This window comes from Lichenostomus cassidix, chromosome Z (assembly GCF_008360975.1).
Source record: "Lichenostomus cassidix isolate B80296 chromosome Z, HeHo_3.0, whole genome shotgun sequence".
Taxonomy (NCBI): Eukaryota; Metazoa; Chordata; class Aves; order Passeriformes; family Meliphagidae; genus Lichenostomus; species Lichenostomus cassidix.
This window is the reverse complement of record NC_139511.1, coordinates 22,667,576-22,688,357: the sequence shown is the minus strand read 5'-3', so window position 1 is coordinate 22,688,357 and position 20,782 is coordinate 22,667,576. Positions and strand designations below refer to the sequence as shown.

The 20,782-nt window shown below is 35.8% G+C and overlaps 1 protein-coding gene across 3 annotated transcripts in view; it reads left to right on the top strand.

Annotated features, from left to right (window-relative positions):
• Positions 1-20,192, top strand: part of LOC146424509 (3'-5' RNA helicase YTHDC2-like) — a 29,987-nt gene extending 9,795 nt beyond the window's left edge. For 2 of the 3 annotated variants that reach the window (XM_085043520.1, XM_085043522.1), the window contains exons 8-31: positions 1,654-1,761; positions 2,903-3,051; positions 3,433-3,568; positions 3,944-4,070; positions 4,333-4,398; positions 5,331-5,509; positions 5,682-5,778; positions 5,860-5,947; positions 6,040-6,120; positions 7,056-7,138; positions 8,159-8,264; positions 8,399-8,518; positions 8,883-9,155; positions 9,610-9,736; positions 10,699-10,904; positions 11,323-11,518; positions 12,577-12,686; positions 13,092-13,169; positions 13,983-14,272; positions 14,687-14,855; positions 15,745-15,948; positions 17,832-18,014; positions 19,158-19,261; positions 19,412-20,192. In XM_085043520.1, the coding sequence (XP_084899646.1) occupies positions 1,654-1,761; positions 2,903-3,051; positions 3,433-3,568; positions 3,944-4,070; positions 4,333-4,398; positions 5,331-5,509; positions 5,682-5,778; positions 5,860-5,947; positions 6,040-6,120; positions 7,056-7,138; positions 8,159-8,264; positions 8,399-8,518; positions 8,883-9,155; positions 9,610-9,736; positions 10,699-10,904; positions 11,323-11,518; positions 12,577-12,686; positions 13,092-13,169; positions 13,983-14,272; positions 14,687-14,855; positions 15,745-15,948; positions 17,832-18,014; positions 19,158-19,238 (3,257 nt within the window). In that variant the 3' untranslated portion in view covers positions 19,239-19,261; positions 19,412-20,192. The remainder of the gene's footprint in view (positions 1-1,653; positions 1,762-2,902; positions 3,052-3,432; positions 3,569-3,943; positions 4,071-4,332; positions 4,399-5,330; positions 5,510-5,681; positions 5,779-5,859; positions 5,948-6,039; positions 6,121-7,055; positions 7,139-8,158; positions 8,265-8,398; positions 8,519-8,882; positions 9,156-9,609; positions 9,737-10,698; positions 10,905-11,322; positions 11,519-12,576; positions 12,687-13,091; positions 13,170-13,982; positions 14,273-14,686; positions 14,856-15,744; positions 15,949-17,831; positions 18,015-19,157; positions 19,262-19,411) is intronic. The other variant, XM_085043521.1, reaches the window with a different exon arrangement.
• The last annotated feature ends 590 nt before the right edge of the window (positions 20,193-20,782 follow it).

The following is a 20,782-nucleotide window of genomic DNA, read 5'->3' as shown; positions in this document are numbered from 1 at the left end:
CAGAGGGAAGTGTTTTTTATCAATGGGCATTCTGTACATGCAGGGATGTGCTGCCATGTTCAATTCAGGAAGGAGGAAAAGGTTCTTGAAGTGCTGGTCTGCATAGTGATACAGACCATAGGATTTACAAGAATGTGGTACCTATTAGTGTATTCCAGTAGGTTCTAGTTCTGGCTTCAGAGATTGCTTCTACTTACTGGAAAAACTCAGATACAGATAACTGTATCTGTTCGTTTCAGAAATACAGTCCTAGGCAAATTGGTATTTATGTTTTAATCACTTGATTCTTTGCTTTGTTTAAAATTTTCTCGAAAATCACTACTTAATTTTAGGGGATGTTCATGAGAAATAATTATTTTTGCTTATTTACACATACAAGTGTTCATTTCTGGTTTTCAGTTTTTAATTTTTGCCTAGGAAAATGAGGCTTGCTTCTTGTTGGAGGCAGGAATCTGGAGGTTACACATAATTTTAATGTTTGGCAAATTTTTTTGGAGAAGAAAAACCACATTGTAATTTTCGTGTGGCTTTCTAGTTTACTTTCTTGGTAGCTTCTCATCCTTTTAGATCAATAGATTTATGATTTACAGTCTCTTTCTCCAGTATACCACAGTGGTTAATACTGTTAGCTGGATAACATACTGGGTAACAGGATAATCACAGGACAATCACAATGGAAAATGTGATTTCTCTGGTTTTTAATTTAAGAGTTAAAAGGAGAGGGTTTACATACTTTGTCTGTTATTGTCATAAAAAAGGTTTGATTCTTCAGCTGTATAGCTGACACAATCCTGACCACAGGAGCCAACATATTTAGGTTGTGGGTTTCTGTAGTACACAGTGTTTGTGATCAGGGTTAGAAGACTTCCTCCATGACAGCTTATAAAAGTATGTGAATTTTAGCTTGTCCTTTCTGAGGAAGGGTCCTAGGTGATGTGAACTTAGCTGTGGTAAATGTCTGCTAAGAAACCAGAAATTTAAAATTGATGTTAATTATTGCTGTGTAAAAACATAATTTAATGTTCATAAATAAAGTCTAGGAAACAGTGATGTTAAAAGAGAAATCACGGTAAAATCTTAGGAGAGAAAGACCATGGGAAATAGTTGGTAAGGAAAGCCAAAATTGGCTGCAGTACTTGAGGACATGGAGAGAAGTCCGTGTCCTCTTACACTTCTCATGCAAGAATGTAGTTGAATACAAACGTGGCAGTCTGCTTGTGGGATCTTGCACTAAAACAACCTAATTCCTCTTACTATGTAATTCAGGTGGCTGACACAGTGAATTATTTTTTGTACACCTAAACAAAAGTGTCTGTTTTTCTCATTTGATAAAATTACAGTAAATAACTGTCAGTCTTATATCTCTTTTTATTAGCACTTAAAAGAATTGAAGAGGTTAATGCAAAGCATTATGCCACAGCTGGCATTTTCTTTTTTTTTTTTTTCTTTTTTTTTGTGGCCCAGTCACTTAAAGAAAATAAACTCAAGTGAGGATACTCTTACAAAACTTCTCAAGGAATACAAGAATTCATTTAAACAGGCCCTAATCATATTTAATTCACTTTTCTTGTCTATAGAAATTACTTTTAAGAGCTAACGTTTTAAGTGAAGCTAGAGAATATCTAATCTTTCATGAATTATTTCTACTTTTAGTCCAAGGAAGACCTTTTGAAGTTAAAGAGATGTTTTTGGAGGACATTTTACGAAGTACTGGATATACAAACAAAGAGATGGTAAAGTACAAAAAAGAGAAGCAGCAAGGTTGGTGGACTTGTTAATTGTAAAGGCTTGCAATGACTCTCATTGGTTGATTGGACGGCAAATAGGAGGATTCTCTGTTGAAATTTTAAAGTCAGATTGTTAATTTCTAAAGTCAGATTGTTAATTTCTAAAGTCAGATTGTTAAATGAGACATGATTAGATGGCAGCAAGTATCTTTAAAACTGTGTTTACATTGTTGATGTAGATTGTGGTTGAAAAAAGATTTTTATTTTCAGTGGTTGTACTCTTCTTTCAGTTGATAAATGTTACACTTTTCATAGTTATTATGAAGTAAAATTACATACAACTGGGGGCTTTGCCCTCACGAAAACTGTAGAAACGTAAGATACGGTATGCTGACATATAGGTGCAAATAAAAGTGCAGCCACTAGACAAGGCAGGGTTTTGTACATCTTGTGCAGAATCAGTTTCTATTATTAACATTTTTCAGTGCGTTCCTCAGACATGGATGTATTTACCATACTTAGCTCAGGAGCATTAACATAGTTGAACCAAATATAGGGGATTCTTTTCAATTGATTAAATATTTGAGTATATTGATTACAACATTTGAGAAGCTTTCCTGACAGCTGAAAGTAATAATCCTAGTGAGTATTAAAAAAAAAAAACAAACCAAAACTCCTGTAACATGCTGTAACATACAATCCTAACCATGCATTTGTCATGGTGCTCAGCTCTTGATCACTGTGGGTAGGAAAGCTCAGTTGAGGCACTGATGGTTTCCACTGTTTCTTTTACTTGTACACAAGAATTAGTTGTTACATGCAGGAGTTACATCACTGCTCTATGGTATTTCACTTCTGGAAAAAGAGAAACTGGACTGAGAATTACGTGGAAGGTAGCTACTTAGGAAGCTCATTTGAATGCAGCGAATTTGAGGCTTAATGTGTTAAGCAGCCACGTGGTATTTCTTACCTTGTTTTTTATAGCACATGTTTGCAGTGGTGCATTTTGGATGCTCTTAATCATGGAATTTATATTGGACTGGTAACAAAGTTTTAGATTAAAGAAGAAATCAAATAGTTTTTACTTTGTGACTTGATACAGCTTTTTTTTAACTGAAATTAATGGATAATTAAGACGACTGTAAAACTTCATGAAAATCCTTAATGCATTCTAGAAGAAAAACAGCAAAGCACTCTTACTGAGTGGTGTTCTGCTCAAGAAAATAACAGTAAGCTGGAACGTGAGAGACCAAAATCTGTCCGAAGGGCAGCTGAAGAGTGTAATCTGTTGGGCGATGGTGCTGACACAGTATTTAATCAGCTGGTAAGTTTTTCCTTTTGTTGGGAGATATGCTTAAATCTGCTTTAAAAACTGTTTTCAGAAGATACTACTCCTTTAGAATTTGTCAAAGGATAATAGCATATTTTATAGATGGGTTTTTTTAATTATTATGAGCTACTCTAGCTGAAGTTTCCTTTTCAGTTACAATGGTTTGTACATAACTTTCTTTAAGATTAAGTGGCCAAACTGCCATTGCTTAAAGTATTTGCATATGATACAAATAATGCTTTAACTGGTACCTGAAAGCTGGGTTTCTGATTGTTACTTGGAAAAGTAACTGTTCAGTTGCTTCATGTGTAATTTATGAGAGTAAAGGTAAGTCTTGGAAGACATCCATTTTTCAATACTGCTTTTTCTCTTCAGACTGAAAAAGATGTGAATTGCCTTGAACCGTGGTTAATAAAAGAAATGGATTCTTGTCTTTCTGACATCTGGTTGCATAAAGATATTGATGCCTTTGCTCAGGTGTTCCATCTCATTTTAACTGAAAATGTCAGTGGTAAGTTTATAATCTTATTACATAAGAAAAAAACAAAATTAGTTTAATTTCTGTGGCTGTTTTATCTCCAGTTTCAAACGTTGTTATGTTTGAATTCTGTTGACTGTTGGAAAAGTCAATAGAACTAGCATAATTAATAAATTGTTTAGGGTTTTTTTTTGCACTTGTTTTGAACTATTAACAAATGTTACAGCATGTCTAAAGTAGTGTTAAATTCACATGAACTGAGTGGTGGGATGAAGTGAGAAAACAAATTCTCTTTGGTCTGCATTTTAAAAGTCATATTACTCACATTCATACCACATTTAGATGAAAAAATAAGAATGTGTTTATTGGGTTTGCTGCTTCATTTGTTCATTTATTTGTACTTCTCAGTTGATTACAGGCACAGTGAAACCAGTGTGACTGCACTAATGGTTGCTTCAGGGAGAGGCTTTTTGAGTCAAGTAGAGCAGCTGATCAGTATGGGAGCAAGTATCCACTGCAAGTCATCTAATGGCTGGTAAAAACAAATAAACAAACCAAAAGATAGATTTATTTGTCAATATACTAATGAGAGAGAAATTTCTGTAACATTTAAAGTAATTGCTAACTTAACAGACTGCTGTAAGCAATCGGAGGTTTTGACAGTCTGAACATTTTCTAACTTCTGTTCATCACATTTTATTCTGGAAATTCTAAATTAAATTCTTAATTACAGAGCCTTGGGCTGTGTCTCTTTTGAAGTGAGAAATCTAAGAAAGATTTCTGTGTAACTCTTTCAGGATGGCTGTGGACTGGGCTAAGCACTTTGGACAGACTGAGGTTGTTGACCTGTTGGAATCCTACAGGTAAACTATAACTATTTTGCAGAAACAGTTGAAGGGAAATGTTGAAGGGAAGTTTGCATTTTGTCTTTTAATTACAGCAGTTTTTAGCCTATTATGCCTTTAAATCTGACCTAAATAGCAGGACTTACTTGAGACTTAAGAATGTTACAAAAACATGCTTTTTTTAAAAATACTGTGTTTGTATTCAATGGCACAGTGATTATATTTGTCCAAGTCCTAGGATAAATACAGTATAGACTTCTTTCATATTATTACCATTTATCATTTTGATGTGGGCATTGCTATCATGATTATATGTCTAGGCAGGATGTGAGTATATTAACACATATAAATAGACAGAGATGCTGATTCTGCCATGTACCATTTTAATTTCAGATGGTTATTTTGGAAACAAATAGGTTGTGTTTTTATGTGTACATTTGCTGATACACAGGAGCTATATTAAAGAAACTTTATAGAAGTAACTTTTACATTAGGCCATTCAAGAATTGGTTTTTAATTAACTCACAGTTGTCATAGTTTTGCTACCATTTTGAAGAGACCAATTTCTTTCTAGAACACTTCTTAGTGTAGTTTCTGTTTGTGTAGTACTTGCTTATGGGAGGAAAATCTTTGGGAAATACATTTACTTTGAATATTTTTTATTTAACAGGTAAACAAGGGGTGTCTTTATACTTTTGAGTTCTGATGCTTTGCTTATGGGTGTATTTCAATTAAGTGTAAGAAAATTAATGCTAAGAATTGAAGTTTCATGCTTTGTTGGATTACACTTAAATCAGTGAACGGTATTAGTGTTTTGGAGGTGCTGTTCTGCTACACTTTAAAATTCAAAGGGAGTAATCTTGTTGGTGATGATTTAAGTTTAGTTGGTGGCTGAATGCAAACCCAAAACAAGCAGCCTTGACTCGGGTCTCTGCATTTGTCTATTTTAGTGCTTCAGCAGGATTTGGAAATCTGGATGAAAGTTCCCTGGTCCGAACAAGTGGTAGTGACCTTAGTGCAGAGGACAGAGAACTGTTGACAGCTTATCATCACAGTTTTGATGATGAAAAAGTGGATCTGGACCTCATTATGCACTTACTTTATAACATCTGTCATAATTGTGAGGCTGGTAGGTATACATACACACTCCCAGTAAATTAGTGTGCATTTGGCCTTTGATGAATCCTGCCCTTCTTTTGGAAACACTAAGTAGGTAAAACCTTCCAAGTGCTAATTTTCACAGTACCGATACATATTTTAAGTGAATTTTCTGCTTAACTGCAAACCTGCTTCTTTTTCAGGAGCGATTTTGATATTTCTTCCTGGATATGATGAGATAGTTAGCCTGAGGGACCGTATTCTTTTTGATGACAGGAGATTTGCTGATGACGCTCACAGGTAAAGCCTCTCTTTCCCATGGTTGAGGTTTTCATTGCTTTTTTTAGAAATGCTCTAAATGTGCTCTTTGGCTTCCATTAGATACCAGGTTTTCATGCTTCATTCAAATATGCAGACGTTTGATCAGAAGAAAGTGCTTAAAAGTCCACCACCTGGTGTGCGGAAAATAGTAAGTTTTAGAGGACTTTGTTGGATATTATATTAATATATTTTGTCTTCGCTTTTAACCATAGTTTGGGTTGTTTCTTGTTTTATTTGCAGATTCTTTCTACAAATATTGCAGAAACCAGCATAACTGTCAATGATGTTGTATTTGTTATTGACTCAGGCAAGGTGAAAGAGGTACGACTGGTTAAAATGTTCTGTGAGAAGTAAACTTCCTAGTTTTTTTCTATAATACATAATATGTAAATTTTAGAGTACTGTTTTCTTTTAGTAGGCTGAGAGCAAGTGTGTGTCAAATAACAAAACTCACTGAGAAGTTTTGACATTCATTTGTTTTATTACAAGTACTGTGAATAGCCAGCGGTTAATAAACCCTCTAAAAACTACTGTAGTTTGAAATGTTGACATATCTTTCTTTTTTTTAATTTAGAATTTCTGATTGTGTTGTTAAAACTGTTTAGTTTAGACCACTGTCTTCCTGAGACTTCAGACAGCACTGGGAGTTCCATTTGTCCTACTATCATGTCAAGTCCAAATCTAATCCATAAAGTTTTTAAGTATTTTTTCTGATGTGTTGAATGCCCATTCCCAAACTACTTGTTAAGGAAAAGTGACATAGCATAATGAGGTAGTTTAAGACCTTTGATACTTCATTGAAAATGAAGTTGGATTTCATAGGGGAGATACATGGTTAATCTCTAAAGTTCTCATGGTAATACAATTTTTCTGTAATTTTGAGTCAAATGTAGGAAAATAGGGGTGTAATTTCCAAGTGAAACAAAGACAAAATTGTTAATCAATGTAATAACATATTTTTTCCTGATTCGTTATAATTCAGAACACAGTCCATATCTTTTATTGGCTCACAATTACCTATTGACTAGAAAAAGTTCCATTTAGGAAACTGTGTAGCACAAAGATAATGCAAAACAGGTACTGTAAATTCAATTGAAAGGAAGTACTTCAAAGCATACCATTGTTCCAGAAGCTGCTGGTGTTTGGTCAAATTGTTTTTTCTGGTTTTTAGAGAACTTCTGCTAATAGTTCATTAATAACTTATTTGATATACTATGTTTAATCTTGGTTTTATGTTCCTTGTGTTGCTTTTGTAGAAGTCTTACGATGCACTTAGTTGTGTTACAATGCTAAAAATGGTGTGGATTTCAAAAGCCAGTGCTATCCAGAGAAAAGGCAGGTAATAAATGCTTCATACTGATTTTTATTTTGCAGATGTCTGCCATCCTGTATGTTAAGAGTAAAGTACAAACCTATAGCAGCCACACAGGGTAATGTTTCTAGCCTAGTCCAGTATCATGTTGGGCAGTGGCTAATACTTCTTTCCTGCAGTCAGCATATGTTTTCTTGAAATAATTTCCCAACACATAGAGAAGTGACACTCAGGAATATCCCAGAACTTAAATTAGGTCTAGGTAGTTGTTCCCCTGTGAACTTCTTTCTGCCATGTAACACCTGCAGCCACAGTAACTTGTCTCTGGGCAAAGGATTGCCCACTGCTAGTTTTTAATTGATACCCTGGCATCCCTTTAAAAGTGACATAGAGCAGAGATTCCTTATTGACCATCTCCAAAGTACTCATGACCTAACAGGCCATGATCATACTCTTAGCAGAACAGTGGATAAGGGCTGAGAAGTTATGTATGTAGACAGCAACAAATGCCTGTTTGGAGACATGATACTAGCTTCCAGGTTTTTGAGCATGAATTGTGAGAATTTACCATCTCTGTTCCTTCATTCACATGTTGTATGGTCTTCATCCTACCATTTACATCTAGAGTAACTTCTGGCTGGGGAATGTGAAGAGGAAGAAATAAAGTTTGCAACTTACATACTTTATGTCACAGGATGGCTGAGATTTGGATTGATCTCAAGTTAGGAAAAAACTGATACCACTTTACTTAGATAGGCCTTACTTATTTTTGTCCAGATTTTTCAGTGTAGGGTTAAAATTATAATTATTAGAAATAATTTTATTTCTAATAAAATTATATCATTTTCCATGCTGTCAGAAATAATTACTGTACTGGAAAACTCTTTAAATTCATGTGTGGGACTTCCTCTTAACAACAACATTGCCATTCTCTTAAACCTTCTTCAGTATTTGCATTCTAAGTTTGTGTGGGTTGTTCTTTGTTTGGTTGGGTTTTTTTTAAAAAGAAATTCTAATTTTCACAGCTTCCCCTATTTTATTTTGCAGGGCTGGGCGCTGTCAGCCTGGAGTCTGTTTTCGTCTCTTCAGCAGGCTCCGATTTGAGAATATGTTGGAATTTCAGACTCCAGAACTTCTAAGAATGCCTCTTCAGGTACGTGTTCACTCAGAAGTTATAACTTGTAAAAAATGAATTATCATCACACCATACTAACAGCTCCAAAAAGAGGTTGATGTATTTTTTTTCTCCTAAACCTTAAAAATATTTATTTTCTTTTTAACTTGCAGGAGCTTTGTTTACACACGAAACTTCTGGCTCCAATTAATTGTCCAATTGTTGACTTTCTTATGAAAGCTCCTGATCCTCCACCAGCTTTAATTGTGAAAAATGCTCTGCAAATGCTCAAGGTCAGCAGAGGAGTACATTTACATGGGAATTCTGTTTAATTGGTATTTGTGGTGTGGTAACATATCTTACTGAGTTTTAATTGTACTGAAGGTCATGTTCAGTTACTTAAGGATGATTTGTATTTTTGTTTGTTTTTATTTTGTGTGTGTGTGTGTATGCATTTTTCAATGTTAAGGGACGAGGCTACTGTAAAATCGCTTCTTGAACTGTCAGTAGTTTGACTTGTTTCTTTAGTCTTTGGGAGCAATTCTAGGTAATGTGCAGCATTCATATCTTTTCTGCTTTCATTGTAAATTAGTTTTGTCCTCTTTCTTCTTCTTCCCCTTGTCCCTACCTCCCTCCTTTTTTTCTTTTTTCAAACAGACTATAGATGCCATGGACCCTTGGGAAGATCTCACTGAACTTGGTTATCATCTCACTGAATTGCCAGTGGAGCCACACCTTGGTAAAATGGTGTTGTGCGCTGTTGTTTTGAAGTGCCTGGATCCTGTTCTTACCATTGCTTGTGCTCTTGCCTACCGAGACCCCTTTGTGCTCCCCACGCTGGCCTCTCAAAAGCGTGCAGCCATGCTGTGTAGGAAGCGTTTTACTGCGGGAACATTCAGCGACCACATGGTGCTGCTCAGGGCTTTTCAGGTATCCTGTCAGAACGAGCTATTCACAGCAGATCACACACCAGAGTAAATGATATACCAGTCAAGTTGGATGTAGAATGGTAGACTATGCCTTTCCTGTATATTGGACTCACAAATTTCTGAGGGAACACATTTTGGCTGATCTTTTCAAAATTTTGAAAGTTCCAGCAAGATGCTGCTTTATGTCCTGCTGCGTGGGTAACTTGAAATAGCGATCTTGACATAATGATCTCTGTAATAACATAATGAACTTTAAATAACATAATTACTGTATGTCTAGGTTAGGGAGCAGGGAAACAAAAAACAATCAGGTTATTAAATTAAACAAAAAAATTAGGTTTGGTGCTTTTACTCTGGTTAATTTTGTTGATCTAAATGTAATTCTTGAAAATACTCATTTTTTAATTTTAGATATTTAAATTAATAGGCAAATGTTATAAAATTATTCTTTACAGGCATGGCAGAAGGCACGCAGTGATGGCTGGGAGAGAGCCTTCTGTGAAAAGAACTTCCTGTCTCAAGCCACAATGGAAATCATTGTAGGAATGAGAACACAGTTGCTTAGCCAGCTTAGAGCCTCAGGTAAATAGGCTGGAAAAAGTTCTAACATAATTTTGAAGTTAGGATTGTAACAAGAATAGTGTTCACTTGTCATTGTCTTCCTTAAGTTGAAAAAGACTAATACATATTCATTCTGGGCATGGTGGAGATGCTGGGGTGAGAAAATGCAGCTGGGGAACAGCTGGTATAACTGAAAGCACTCTGATTGTTCAACATCCTGCTGTCCTGCAGTGAGAGACATGTTTCCCTGGATTTTTGTGTTCTAGTAAGTTTTTCCTGAGGAAGTTGTTAAAGTTGAGTTCAGACCTTAGGTTCTGAGGCAGAGTCAGTTAATTTCAGCTCAAGCAGGATGTCTGTGAGAGTGTCCTGAATAAAGAAATCTCTGGGCCTTTATACCCTTACTGTCAGTGTGCCTGATCTTCACATGATCTGCATGTGCCTTGCATGCTTCTCTTGATCCAATGGCAGTTTATGGCCTGGGGTCTTCTACCACCTCATTGGATTCTTTCTCCATGTGCAATATGGGCAGCCCATTACCTGCTCTTATATTCCAGCTTGAGCCAGCCTTGGGGGCCTTCAAAGTCTCATCCTTTATCCAAAGGTATCCTGTCTTTCTCTGTTCTTCCCCTGTTCATTTAAAGTTCACCTACACTTGGTTTTGAGCAGGGCCCACTCAGCTAAGCTGTAAACACATTACAATTAAACTACGTGATTTCTAGTGTGCTGTTAAGTAAAGAAGTATTGCAGAAAGTAATTCTATTCTATGTTAGTATGAAATCCCTTACCAGGAAGGATTTCAGTGCAAGGGTTTCTTCTTGGTGGTGTTAATGTTGACAGTTGTTAAAAATGCAACCAATTTGTATTTTATTTCACTTTTTTTTTCCAAATTCCTTTTGAGAAGCAAAAAAATAGATCTTAAATACAAAATAAATACAAATAGATCTTAAATCAAAAATAAAGTTTTGACCTCTCTCTTTCTTCAGGTTTTGTTAGAGCCAGAGGAGGAGCTGATATTAGAGATGCTAATTCTAACTCTGAAAACTGGGCTGTAGTTAAAGCTGCCTTAGTGGCTGGGATGTATCCCAATCTTGTGCATGTAGACAGAGAGAGGCTGGTTTTAACTGGACCAAAGGAGAAGAAAGTGCGATTTCATCCTACCTCTGTTCTTAGTCAACCTCAGTATAAAAAGGTAAAGCCACTTTGAACATTGTAGAATTTTTTTTTTCTGGCAGGCGATAGAATGAAAAATTGGAGTTCATTTGTTTTTCTGTTATTTCAGTTAGTCCTACTAAGTGGAACAAGGCAAAGTGGTAAAAAGAAAAAGCTAGTTATAGAAGTATTTTGAAGATGTTACAGTCTCTGCTCATTGTAGAAGGAAAAAGTTTCGCTCTGAAACTGATATTTCTTTAGATCCTCTTAAAGCAAAATGTTTTGTCCTAAGTTGGTCGGGTAACTTGTGAATGTAGTTGAATTTTGCTGTGCTTTTTTCATGTATAGGTAAATATTTATGTATTCATTTCTACATACCTAAAGTAAGAATTAAGTTAAAATTTATTTTCATTACACATAGAGGATGAAATAGCCCAGTGTTACTTGCTCCTGCACAGATTCCCCCAGTGAATGGCCAAACTGCAGCTGTTCAGGCACTCCCTACAGACTGGCTCATATATGACGAAATGACGAGAGCTCACAGGATAGCAAACATCAGGTGCTGTTCTGTTGTAACACCCATCACGGTGGCACTCTTCTGCGGACCAGCTAGGTTACCAAGTAATGCTTTAGAGGCATCTTCGTCCTGTCAAGGTATACTGGAGTCTGGATTTGGAATGTGTCCATTGGTATATACTAGTATGTGATTTGGAAGGCTTATTTTTCAAGTATACTTTCTACATATTTTGGCTAATTCTTAAAATGACAGAGCTGTAAATAGTTCCTGTAGCTGTTCAATAATAGTTTATAGGCTCTGTCACAAATATCTGAGTTTTGTGAATCCTTGTAAGTTCATATCTATAAGTTACACTTTTACAGTTCCGGAGTCTCATAAATTTCAATGCAGTTTTTAAAGAAATAAAAAACACAACCACAATGTTTAACAGCAGTACTAACACTGAGAAGTGTAGTATGTATGTTTTCTCTACAGCCTAGTTTATTTGATACTTTGAACCAGATTATTCAAACTGAATAATGTAGTTACAATTAATATGGCAAATAATCATGTAGCTTCCAGTTGATACGCATTTTAAAGATTATTTTCTACTGATAATTTTAATGACAATTAACCATAGTACTATCTAGAAGTAGTAGAGGATTCTGTGTTGTCAGTTTTGTACAAATATTAGTTTGAAGTAAGAGTCCAAGCTATTTTGAAGCTTTCCTGTTTTGCTCTTAAACTGTTCTCCTTAAAAGTGTTAATGCTGATTGAATTGCACTTTGAAAAAAAAAAGAATCCTAAATAGCTGGGTGCATATATAATTATATTTTTTCTTTATGGGGATTTTAATACACTGTTATACAGGGATATAAAGCACAGAACAATGTGTAGTTTTCCAAACAGATCTAGGCATAAGTTTGATACTGGCTTGTTATTGATGAAGGTACATGGAAGAGTCAGATCACATCAGTACAGGTGTTTACATAGTAGGTCCCTTAAGAGGTCTGGGAACTTGTTCTCCTAAATGAAGCAAAGACTTTCACTGGGGTGTATATGCAGAAATTAAAAAGCATGTTTACAAATGTTTACATTTTAAATGAAAATTTAGAAGAAAAATTGTTCTATTGGTGGTAATACAGTAACATTCAAGTTTTTGTATGTAAGTGTAAATAATACAGAAATGTTAATGCATCTTTTGTACTTGATTCAGGAGATGGAATATCTAATGGTAGCAGTGACAGTGAGATGGAGGACAGAACAACTTCTGATTTATTTCTTCTGAAGCTAGATGAATGGCTGCACCTCAGACTGGACTGGGAAGTAAGTAATCTATCAATTCCATGCTTGTTTCATGTAGAAGAATATTTATGTCAGATCATCCCGAAAAGATTTCTAGAAGAGTTGGATAACCAAAAATTTGCTGAAAGAATGGCTGTCATGGTTCCTTCACATCTCTCAAATTTACAGGAGAATGTACTCTGTGAGTTAACCTTTATTTCATGGGTTCAGTAAGAAAAATGAAAACCAGACAAACAGGCTCAATCTCCTTTTGCCCAGGTTAGTCAATTGCATGAATTCACATATTCAGCATCTAGGTTGTAGGGCTTCCTATGGGTTGTAACAACACCTTGTACAAATCTTACACCTGTGAGCAAAAAAGAAGAAAGAATTAGTTACCTAGCCAGCTGTGAGAGTGCTCATCCTTCTTCCTTTGTCACGGTGCAGCTGTCCCACATATCACACTGGGAAGCAGGAAAGCCTCAGCAGTCAGCTGCTGTTGGATCTGCTTCAGAAGCACTTTGGTAAGCTGATGTATTACAATTTTCGGCTTGGCAGTTTGATCCATTTCCATAAGTTAGCAGATTCTAAAGAAACTGCCAGACAAAAGAAAATGGCTGCAGGGAACAGCAAGCTGCAGATGGTAGTGGCTGCATAATGGCCCTTCTGCTCTTTGTGGCCCCCGGTATTGCCTGTGTGCTGCTCCCAGTGCACAAGGCCTTAGCTTGAGTTGGGTTAGCCAAAATTTGAGCAGAAGTTGAGAGAACAGTCACACTGGCATATTGTCTATTACCTTCTCTGAGAGTCTGACTAGAGTTGGTTGACTAAAATGGAGCACCCGAAACTAGAACTAGTGAAAGAATATTGCTGTCAGATTTTAGAAAAAGAAGAAAAAAGCCCCAGCCTTTGAAGATACAAGTGATCAGGTTATTGAGAAGCTGTGTTAGAAGGTAGAGTAACAAGAGCTCTTTTCATCAAATATGACTAAAGAGCCCATAAAAACAGACTAAATTGGCAGGAAGAGCATTAGACATGAAAAGACTGTTTTTAAATTAAAAAAAAAAAACAGTGAAAATGGAAAAATCCTGTGTGTTCACAACAGAATTTCAAGCTTTGTGCAGAGCTGCATGAAATGTTTTAGAAATTACCTTGCACCTGAGGAAAGAAAAAATAACAGCTTAATTTAATCTTGAGGTTTTCTCCCTCTCCCTGAGACCTTAGTCTTGCCTTTCAGTTTGCCAGAATGACAGCTGCTCCCTCATAGGAAAGACATTGGGTACCCTTTCCCTAAGTGATCTAATTTTTATTAGTCTTTAACGGAACTGAAATTCATTACAGGCTGCTGGTTTGCTGTTGCAACTTAGACAGAAGTGGCATAGCTTATTTCTGCGTCGTATGCGAGCTCCTTCTAAATCGTGGTCTCAAGTTGATGAAGCAACTGTAAGAGCAGTTGTGGCTGTTTTAACTGCTGAAGAACAGTCTGCAGGTTTGCAGCAGCCTTCAGGAATTGGTCAGAGGCCAAGACCTGTGGCTTCTGAAGATCTTAATTTAGCATCTACGTGGAGATCAACCAACACCAGAACAAGCACAGCAGAAACTGAGTTCTCTGGCTCCTCTAATGCTGAAAAGTAAGCTGTTGAGATTTTCCAGAGACTGCAGGTTGTAATTTATTTACCTATAAAAGCATCACTTAAATTTCTGCTAGTATTAAGAAGAAAGAAACAGTATAAATACAGCTGAAAGTTTTGATACTCTTCTATGCTGTGTCATAGTTGTGATTCCATTGAGAAGTGTTTCCTGTGTATGCCAGCTGTTTGGTAAGTCAGTCAGAAATACTGTTCATGAGCTGTGCTCCTTGGGAAGTAGCAGAAGAGATTTAACCATAACATTCAGAATGAATGCATTTGTTTTCTATTTAGTGTTTAATGTATTTTGGAATTACTGTAATATATGTGGCCATCCAATAGGCTATGTAGATATAAATTATTCTGTGACCTCTTGAAAAACCTGTGGTCTGTCATGTATCTACCTTCACTTTTTAGAGTTCTGATGAAGTCTACATGTCCCACGCTTCACCAGCCAAAGAAGTACAAACGAAAAAACATTTTGCACTCCAAACAAACTTCAGATGACAGGTCAGATCAATCATCAGTGAAGTCTGCAGACACCAGTAGCTCCTGCGCTAGTTCATCTTCTCCAATGTCTGGAAAGGTAGAGTTCTCATAAACATATTGCCCTGCTCTTCAAAATAAATAGAATCTCTTACTGATATTTTTCAGCAACTATCAGGTATTGTATTGCTAAATTAAGAACCTAGCTTAGATTTTCATTAACAGCCACATGATATTTCTTTCTGAATTGAAAATAAAGAATAAATATCCTTGTTATCCTAGCTCAACACAGTAAAAATACTATTTTGGAGCAGGTTTTTTTGTCTTGTTTTGGTTTTTTTGGGGGGTTTTTGGGTTTTTTTTTTTTGAAACTTGGTATAATACACGGTGACAGTGTATACAGTACTTGCATTTCTGAACTCTGGATTCTGTCTTCCTCTGTTTCTGTAATAGCATACATGAGTATTGATTCTCTTAAGGTTGTATTATCTGCGTCATTATGACTGCTTGGCAGTTTTTTTGATGATTATTTTAATAAAGCATACATTTTTAGTGAGGTTATATTTATAATTCTCCCTATATTTTTTAAATTCAGCCAGTGTTACAGGGAGAAAATTCGTTTCCCAAAAATGGAGATTCAAGTAATGTGCTTCAGGCTACAATCTAGGGTGATTAATTTTGTGTCATCTGAAGGTGTCTCAGACTTCAAAGAATTGTAATTCATCACTAGACTATTTAAGCCTGTTCTGCTATAATTGTTTGCTGCTCCTCATGAATGAATTATAACTTTGAAAAGTGCTTTAAAATGTAAAATAGATGTAAAGTATGCTTTAAAATCAATTTAGACAGGAACAGCTGATGGTATGTTTCTTGTATAATCTTGGAGAGGCAGGAAGAGCTCAGTGAAGGGAAGTCTGTCTTCACATGTTTAAAACTTCGGAACAAAAGTGTGGTTTATTTTATTGTATTTCTTAATTTGATTTTTTCAGAGTTCCAAATCGTCTTCACCAAGACAAAATATGCCAGTTCGGTACTTTATAATGAAAAGTAGCAATTTACAGAACATTGATATTTCTCAGCAGAAGGGTATATGGTCCACTACGCCAAGTAACGAACGAAAACTGAATGGAGCCTTTTGGGAGAGCAACATGGTTTACTTAATATTTTCTGTTCAAGGTTCTGGACACTTCCAGGTGAGTCCTTAGCTGATACCACATGTTGGTGGTGGTTGATGGTTTAGGAGAGTACAGCAAATGTGTATGTATAGTATGGAGGGTTTTGCTTATGACTTCTGACCTTCTAATAAGTATTGTGCCAATGTCTCTGGTTGCTGAGGAGGGAGTACCTTATTCTTCTCTGAAACTGTCCCTTTTAATGAACTCAGTTAGTCCCTCAAAGCATAAAACTAAATTGCCTCCAGACATAATGAGTCAAAATAATGTTTCTACCATACATAAATGCTTTAAAACAGCAACTATGGAACAAGCAAAAAAATCCATACAAAGCAGGAGATTGTTGCCTGTTTCTCTGCAGACTAAAGTAAATGTTGTAAGTGAAAAAATACAATCAAGTCACAGCTTTCTAAATCCAGGAAACTCATAGATGTCTTTAATAGAAATGTTGATAAAAACTGTTTTGCTGGAACTGTAGTTTCTCAGAGTTAGGAAACTGGAAATTTACAGCCAGGATTCTTCCAGAACTGTTTTGACTTCACATTTAGTGAAGTATTTGTCAACAATTTGCTGACAAATTGGTGGCCAGTTTAAAGTTGAAGACTTGACCTGCTAGTGCAATGTTGCAGGCTAGCTGTGTTGTAGAGCCTGCTAAACTCAATTGTTCCAAGTAAAGAAAATTTGATTTACCTCTTTATATATTATAACCTATTCATAAAAATCAGCTGAACTTTAAATTTAATGATCCAGTCCAAATACAGAGGTCTTGGTGGTGGTACCACTGAAGGATTGTGGTGAAATGTTATGTGTTTGTACAATCATTTGTCAAATGCAGATGCCATATTGGAAAGTAATCTTCATCATGCCAGTTGAATCTGAAAATGGGCTGTTCTGGCAGTGCTCTTAGACAATTAAGGTGGGAGGGGAAAACATACTGAAGTCAGGATTTAGGTGGATTACGTTGCCGTGCTGTTCTAGTTTTGACTATGGCACTGGGCCTTCATGGGAATGTGAGATTAACATTGCTAATAATATTCTCTTGTCTCAGGTGTCTCTTTTCTTTCCACCTTTATTTTCCCTCTATTCTTTTTATTAATTTTCACTGATTTTCATTTAAGGCTTGAGCTGTCTAGGACTGCATGACTTACAGCAGCAGTGTGTGCTTTTAACTTTAGGCAGTGCACTGCAATCTCTTGGACTCCTAAGTTAAAACTGGAGTAAATTTGCCTAAACAGTTGGTACATTGGGAGTGGTCTGGGTTTATTTTTGGTTTGTTTGGTGTATGTGTGTGTATGTTTAAAGGGTATTCTTGAATAAGTTAGGTGCAAACTTGGATTTGTGGTTTCGTTCATTTTCTTTCTGAATACTTGGCTTGTTGGAATTTCTTTCAGCCTCACTGAAGAAAGAACTTTAAGCGAAGAAGCTAAACCTTCTTTCTTTGGAGAACAGCTACACACTTTTCATTGTATATGAAAGTTCACTAAGAGAGAGGGAACAAGGGAAAGAAGGAATGGGTTTTTGCAAGAATTTTGTACAAGTAGCCAGGAATAGCTAATGGACATGGAACATTCATCTTGATACCTTGCACTTCAAATGTTTTTACAACAGTTTTTCAATCTCTGTTACAAATCTTAAAAAAACCCTTGAGTGGTAATTGTGATAGATGAATTGAAAGACATCCTTTGCGGTCAAATTCTAGAGGTTATATTTGAAGTGGAAAAAGTAAATGATACTTCTAACTTTGTAGGTGTAAATATTTTTATAAGATCCAGCTTCATGTGTGTTTGAATTGCTTTGAAACTAATATGAAAGTTTCATATGAAGTCCACTCCTTTATTTAATTCCAGCATAAACAGATATGCTCTCATTATGTTTGTTCTTTCATATTTTGATTTTACTTTCAGGGTTTTGCTAGAATGGGCTCAGCAATAGGATGTGAGAAAAGTCAGGACTGGGGATCTGCTGGATTTGGAGGTGTATTTAAGGTGGAGTGGATCCAAAAAGAAAGCATTCCTTTTCAGTTTGCACACCATTTGCTCAACCCTTGGAATGAAAATAAGAAAGTGCAAATAAGCAGAGATGGCCAGGTAGTTATTCTCTTCTAGATTCTTCTTTACTTGGTAGAACTGTGTTTTGTTTATTAGCTTGTTCAGTCTTGAACCCATATATGAACTGTGCTCATATATGTGTTAATCTGAATCACAGTTCTTTGGTGCACGCTGTACCTTCCACTAATGCAGAATTACTGTTTAAGTAGTGGATTTGTTAAAATCAAACCAGTTTCTTGCTTGATGTTTGTTTAAAAAAAAATTCAAAGCTGGATTTTTCCAAAATAAACATGGTTGTGTTGCTTTTTTTTTTTAATTTCTGGAGCTTTGTTTTCTGTTTGCTTCATATGTGTTCCCTAGCATCAGATAGTCTGTCATACCCAAATAACTGTTCATAATTAGAGGTTTGCATTTTCCATAAAGCCTGAAGAGAATCTTGATATTTGACGCAGAATAAAGCCTAGTACTGTTCTCCAATTTGTTGTAGCTAAATGCAGCTACAGAAAGCCAGAAAAGAATTGGTACAAAAATTCTCTGTGGCACTTTCTGCATTCTCCTCAGTCCTCTCCCAAAACATCTTGATACAAGATTCTTGAGCTAAACTTTTTGTATGGTCTTCTCATTGTTTCCCCAAAACCTCTCCAATTGTAAGAATGAGGCAAGGAGCATACTCAAAGAACAAGGAAAGGAACGTAGCACACGTTGAAGTTGACAGTTCTTCTTTTTTAAGTGGCTCTCAAGACCTAAAGAATCTCAAAAATATCAAAAATAAATTTTTTATATTAATGACTGTGATTCTTCCAAGAGCCACTTAATTGTCTGTGACCTGCCTTTCCACATTCTCCACCACACAACAGAATTCAATGTAAAAGATGTGGAGAACAATGATCTTAAGTTAATAAGGACGTGACCTGTAAAAGCCATGAATTATATGGTGCTTCTGTTCTTGTGGTGGTGTGTTCATTGGGAATTTTTTAATCTCCTGTTGTGCCTTTGTAGTAGGAATACTTACAGTAGGGATATGTCACAACAGCAAAAGGAACGAACTCTTTCAGAAAGACTGAAAGCATTCACCAGCAACCTCTTCTAATGATTTTGTAATTAATAGTTTCTATTTGTAGAGTACCAGCAGTGCTACTAACTTTTCTAATTTAACTTTTCTAATTTCCTGATCATTTCTAGGAGCTGGAACCGCAAGTTGGAGCACAGTTGCTGCAGCTTTGGGACCGTATTCCTTTGGAAAGAGAAAAATCAACTGATTAAGCATGTCAGTTAATGTGATAGAGGTAGTAATTATTTAATGTACTGCTTTCTGTTTTTATGATAGAGGGAAAGGTATCAACATACACTGTATCATTACAGTACTGTCATTTGTAGCTTGTGGAAGAGCAAGTACACCAAGGACTAAATATTCTCTTCCTTTTTATTTTTTCTAGCTGCCTTTGTGGAAACATCAGCTCTAACTGCTAGAACCAGCAGCATGCCTACAATACAAAGATGAAGAAGAAACTAATTCCTGTAGCTGTTAGTCATAATGTGCAGCTAGCAGTGTGAAAAAAAGAGAGAATTATGTTTGTTTCAGTTTTTTCTTGTTGTAACAAATGTCAATAAGGTTATCCACCAACACTTTTTTGGCTGGAATATTTTTTCTGCTGTAGTGTGCAGATACTTAAAAGTGTGGTGAAGTTCAAACCTAAGTTTAAAGCAGTGCACCACATGTAAGTTGTTTGTGGTTTAAAACAGCACAGCAGACAGTTTACATTTAAAGCGTTCTCAATCCAGTAAATGTATGAAAAAAACCAGTTTCCTGTTAATTTAATCATTCTTGCAGTTTGCGTAAAATAAATAAATTGAGTATAGATGTCTCCAGATATGTTGGGAGATTCCAAAAGTGTTTGTTGCACTTATGTATGTGCAGTTCAAGAGAGAAGGATATATTCATAGAAACAATTAGACAGCTGGAGAATGCTGATTTTTGGAATTTAATTTAAGTACAGAAGGGAAAGGAGCATGAGATTTTTGAGTGTGGAATGGTCCAGTGGTATTTCCAATTCCTTTTTTTTTTTTGTCTTTAAAAATACTCACAGTTTGACAAACTGAAACAGTCTTTCAGAGGCCTGTGGCCAAATGGTACTCTAATAGTTCACTAACTTGAGCATTGATATAAGATTTTTACTTCTTTTATAAAAAATAAAAAATAATTACCAGTGCAACTTCCTTCATCGTTCAATGTCGTCTTCATGTTTTCTTTCTATACTTCATCTTTCAAGTTCTTTTCTTTCTTCTGTACTACTGTTGTTTTGGTTTATTGGGCTTTTCCTTAGTCATTGGCATACTGTAATGTAAGGCTGTTAAAAATCTAGTTTGCTCACTGACAGCATTGTGTGCTCAGACTTAGGTTAAACTCAAAGCTTTTCCTGCTTCTGAGCTTCTGCTTAGTGTCTCATGTCTTCTCAGAATGTTCTCACAGTTCAGACTATCCCATGTATTCATTAACTCTGGCACAGCATCATTAGAAACCTCAGTTAGAGCTAAAACAGGCTACTGCAGAACCTTGTGCTGTCAATAAAATGCTGCCAAGGATATGAATGGCTGTAAAAGAGAAGGAGATGAAAAACGTATGTAAAGATTTAAAAGAAAAGAAATCTTTAGGCATTAAAAAAACCAAACCATTTAAAAAATTGTATTCATGTTTTCATTTTACATGTAGAACTGAAGACTCATTGGCACCAAGCAGTGTGGTTTAAAATCCATCTTTGTCTCTTTTTTTCCTTGGGAGATACTTATTACTAGTTTAACACTGTATT